The 4,373-nt window shown below is 31.7% G+C and overlaps 1 protein-coding gene across 1 annotated transcript; it reads left to right on the top strand.

Annotated features, from left to right (window-relative positions):
• The first annotated feature begins 2,669 nt into the window (after positions 1 to 2,669).
• Positions 2,670 to 3,515, top strand: LOC118051770 (norbelladine synthase). The gene is made up of 2 exons (XM_035062495.2): positions 2,670 to 2,944; positions 3,088 to 3,515. Exons 1-2 carry the CDS (start codon positions 2,764 to 2,766, stop codon positions 3,384 to 3,386), a joined length of 480 nt encoding a protein of 159 aa, XP_034918386.1. The 5' UTR covers positions 2,670 to 2,763; the 3' UTR covers positions 3,387 to 3,515.
• The last annotated feature ends 858 nt before the right edge of the window (positions 3,516 to 4,373 follow it).

The following is a 4,373-nucleotide window of genomic DNA, read 5'->3' as shown; positions in this document are numbered from 1 at the left end:
ATATGAATAAGGGAAAGAGGTTTTGAGTGTGGTGTTTCTGTGTCTATATATATTCTTTTTTTTTTCTCTTAAATCATTTAAGTTTTTTTCAAGTATTTATTTTAATTGCTTTTTAGTTTTTATGCAACAAACAACATGGCTAAAAAAGATATATATTTAAAAAAAAAATGTGTTAATAGAAAAGGAGAATTTAGACTAAATAATTATATTTTATGAAGACTTTAAATCATTATTTCTCTTGTCAAATTTATTTTTACCCTCACATTCTAAAAGGTAATGGAACCAATATATATATATATATATATATATATATATATATATATATATATATATATATATAGAAACGTTGCGCCAATAAAACAATTATGTTGATTTAAAATATAAAAAGTATTTTTTAAAAAATATATAATAAGTAAATAAAAAATAATTTGATGTTAAATATAATTTTCATTTTGTATAAAAGTACAAGAGTATAAGAATGAATTGTTAACTTATAAAATGAAAATTAAATTAAAAAATTTTGTTTAAAATGTTGCGTCACTCTCATATATATTTTTAAATTATTTTAATATATTGATATAAAAATTATTATTTTAATATAATTTTTAAATAAAAAAAATATATCACACACTCAAAAACATCATTGATAAAAAAAAGTTAATTTCCAGTTCATAAAATTGTTTCCCTCAACCAACGCTGGTTCACTGGCCTGTTTGGGAGTATGGTTGTGATTGTTTTTCAAAGTATTTTTCATGTCGAAATACATTAAAATGATATTTAAAAAAAATATATTTTTGAAATCAACATATCAAAATGATTCAAAACATATACAAAAAAATATTACTTTTTAACAAAAAAAAAATCTTTTAAAAAATATAGATAGAATCACGTTTCCGGTCAAGAAAAATTTACATTTCTCTCATCAAATTTTATGTAGCCTAATTTCCATAGTACCAGATATTTCTCCAAATGACTTGACAGCTTCGCTTTTTTCTTTTCTTTTCTTTTGTTGCCTAAACGGCGCACTAAACAAATAACCAAAAATAATTTTTTGAAACTTAATTCTTAATTGATTCAAGTTAACCCACTAAACTCACGATTCGAGTTATGAATTTTACTGGATTTAATAACTTTTTTTTAAACTATTTTTTATTTAATTATATGATAATAAAAATAGATACTTGTAAAATTGAGTATCATCCAAATACTTGGGTATTTTCTCAAAAACCACGATAACCTCATAGAAAGCAAACTAAAAAACATCTTAAAGATCAATTCAAAACCAATTATGAAGAATGAAAAGCCACTAAAAATCTAATGTTGAAAGATAAAATTAATAAATAAATAAATTTCAGGGCATGTAAGCTTGGGTGGCTTAGCACGCATGCTTAAGCCTTTAAAACAAACCCCAGGTTTGTCGGCCTGCGAACCAAGCCTGCATGCCTTGGCCACTGTTATTTTTTTTATTTTCCCATTTTTATTTTTATTTTAAAAAAAGCATGCATAAATTGTCTCATTTGATGTGGCAAATGACTTGCTTTCTGCCTGTCCAAAATCTAACCACTATAGTGATGGCTAAAAAATAAAAGGAGGGAGCTTTTTTTATATATTTAAAATCTATTTTTAAACTTATTTTCACCTAAAAAACACCTTATAAAATACCTTTAGAATATTCAAAAAATAATTTATCAATTAAAAAAACCTAATAATACAAAATTAAATCGGGATTTTTTTCTCTTCAAGCCCGACCTACTTTTTAGGAAAGATAATTAAAAACACATGAATGAGACCATCTCATCAAATGAAACTTGTAGACAAGAATATAAGTTTTTATTTGTTGATAAGAATATAAGTTTTTATTTGTTGATGTAATGTGGTCAAACCGATAAATTTATCTCTCTTTTATAGTGTTCAAGAAATGTTTTCTCTTCTCTTTCAATTTCAAGGATTAAAATGTTTAAAAAATAAACTTTGGAGTTAAAATAATAATTATAAAACTATAGAAATTGCTGAGAAATAAAGCAAAAAAATAGATGGATTGAACATAACTTTTCTAACAAATTTAAGATTGGCCATGAGTTCTCTCTTTATTTTTCTTAATAAATATTAAAAAATTGATGAAATTGATTGTTATTTTAGACAGAAAACTGCAATTAAAAATAATTTGAGGATGAAATTGTAAAACAAAATTATGATAGTGTTGTAATTGTAATTGTAATGTAATGTAACGGTAACGGTAACGGTAACGGTCAAGCCTTAAATGGCATATATTGCTATCTTGCAGCCGGCAGCATAGAGAATCGAGCAAAATGATAGCCACTAAACATTGGAAAAATTAATCCCGTATTGGTGATGTCAAGTTGTCAACTGCTGGATTGTTGTGAACAATCACCAGAAATAATCTTTAGTTGTTCTCGTTTTAGTATTAGCGATAAGGAAAAGTCGTCCCCGAGGGTGTAGCGTGGTGGCAAAGGGCTTGAGATCTGCACAACAAGTCTTGAGTTCGAGTCAGGGCGTGCACTTCTTGTAAGAGCCTGGGACAGCCGGAGTTTTACTCGCTTATCTGGACCCACAAAGTGTGCTTTCCGGAGAGTGGGGTTTCCTTGAATCCAAAAAAAAAAGATAAGGAAAAGTCATTGGCTGCTAGAAACTAGCGACGTCCACCATAAACTGGACTCCATTTATAGCCCCGTTCTTGAGAGAACCGCTTGTGATCTCAGAGAGAATAAGCAAGGAAAGTTTGAAGAAAACGGCTGTAGCAATATGAAAGATGAATTATCAGAGGAAACTTTGGTACAGGCACCTGCAAGTGCAGTATGGAGTGCATACCGCGGGCTTGAGCTCGGAAGGCTGGTCGATAAATTACTAGGCCATGTTGTAGGCAAGGTAGAGGTGATAGAAGGAGATGGAGGTGTTGGTACCATTGTTAAACTTACTTTTCCAGGTATCTCGATTATACATTTGATTTAAGTTGCTAATATGGAAATGGATTTTCTTCCTTAAATCTCTTCTTCTTTTGTCAATTATTCGTTTACGAAACTAGAACACCGAGATTCTGAATATTGACATTATCGATGATCCCGTCAGGAACTTCCGGTGGCTACATGAAGGAAATATTCAGGATTATGGACGATGAAAAGCGAGTGAAAGAAACGGAAATGATAGAGGGAGGATACATAGATCTTGGCTTTGATGTTTATCGCATTCGCTTGGAGATCATTGAGAAAGATGCTGAATCAACCATTATCAGATCCACCGTGAAGTATGAGTTCGATGACACCAAAACTGAGCTTGCTTCTCTTGTCACCGTCAAGCCACTGCAAACCATGGCTGAAGAAATTGGGAAGCATGTCAGTGAGAAGAAATATGATGCGAACAATCTCTGAGAGAAAATATCATTTCGAGAGAGACTCAGAAACAGAACTTCTGTTTTATTTTATTTGTTGTAGTTTGGGAGTTTTTATTTTTCTTTTTCTTGGAAGTCTATATATGACCCGGTAATAGCCTCTCTTTCATTTGTTTTAGCTCTAAAGTTTGATTCTGCAAGATCTCCCTCCATTAAAAAGAGAAGTTGCCACCTCACTTTGAGAGGGGAGGGATTCTTGAACATAACAAGGAGTTGTAGAAGTTGTCATGGCGGTGTGTGACATAACAATCACAAGAGAAAACAAGTTGCATTACCGACGCCATCACCAACCACCGTAGGGCATCAAGAACCGGCCAAAACATTAAGAAAAAACAAGAACAACCATATCCTGCATTACAACCCGAACGATTTGTCCTTCTCAAGTACAAGAAAAAAAAAAACAAGAAGACAAATCCCAATTTGCGATCACTTGCTGTCACGTGTTTCGACCACAGAGATAGGGTGGTGCTGGATAGAATAGCTAGATCGGGAGGGTGATGGAAGAACCATAAGCAACACTGAAAATGACATCCACCATGGATCCCACGCCTAGAGGCAATGAATGTAGACGTGTTTTACTAACGTTTGACATTAACGAGTTGAGAAAATTTTAATCATCATAAAAGGAAATAATTATTTTTACTCGATCAATCGAATTGCGTGGGTCCATATGGACCGTGTCCATGATATAAGCTTTCCATCTGTCTTCTGATGTTGAGAATCCATGTCCGTGTGCAAGGAGTTCGAGTCAAAACAACTAAAATTCTTTTAAAAGAACCGTTTTTTTTTGCCATTTTTTTAAAAAAACTCTTTGATTCTGAAATTATATAATGATTAGATTTGAGCGTGTGGCAGGAAGAACACCCATGTTGGATCAGTCCTTAGTTCCATTTCAGACACTTAGCCCAAGGGCTTTCTTGTTTTAGAATTCGAAGTAGTAGTTTGCTTTGTTGATCAGTTGTCCTTA

The sequence above is a fragment of the Populus alba genome, chromosome 3 (assembly GCF_005239225.2).
Source record: "Populus alba chromosome 3, ASM523922v2, whole genome shotgun sequence".
NCBI lineage: Eukaryota > Viridiplantae > Streptophyta > Magnoliopsida > Malpighiales > Salicaceae > Populus > Populus alba.
This window is presented reverse-complemented; position numbering and strand designations above follow the sequence as displayed.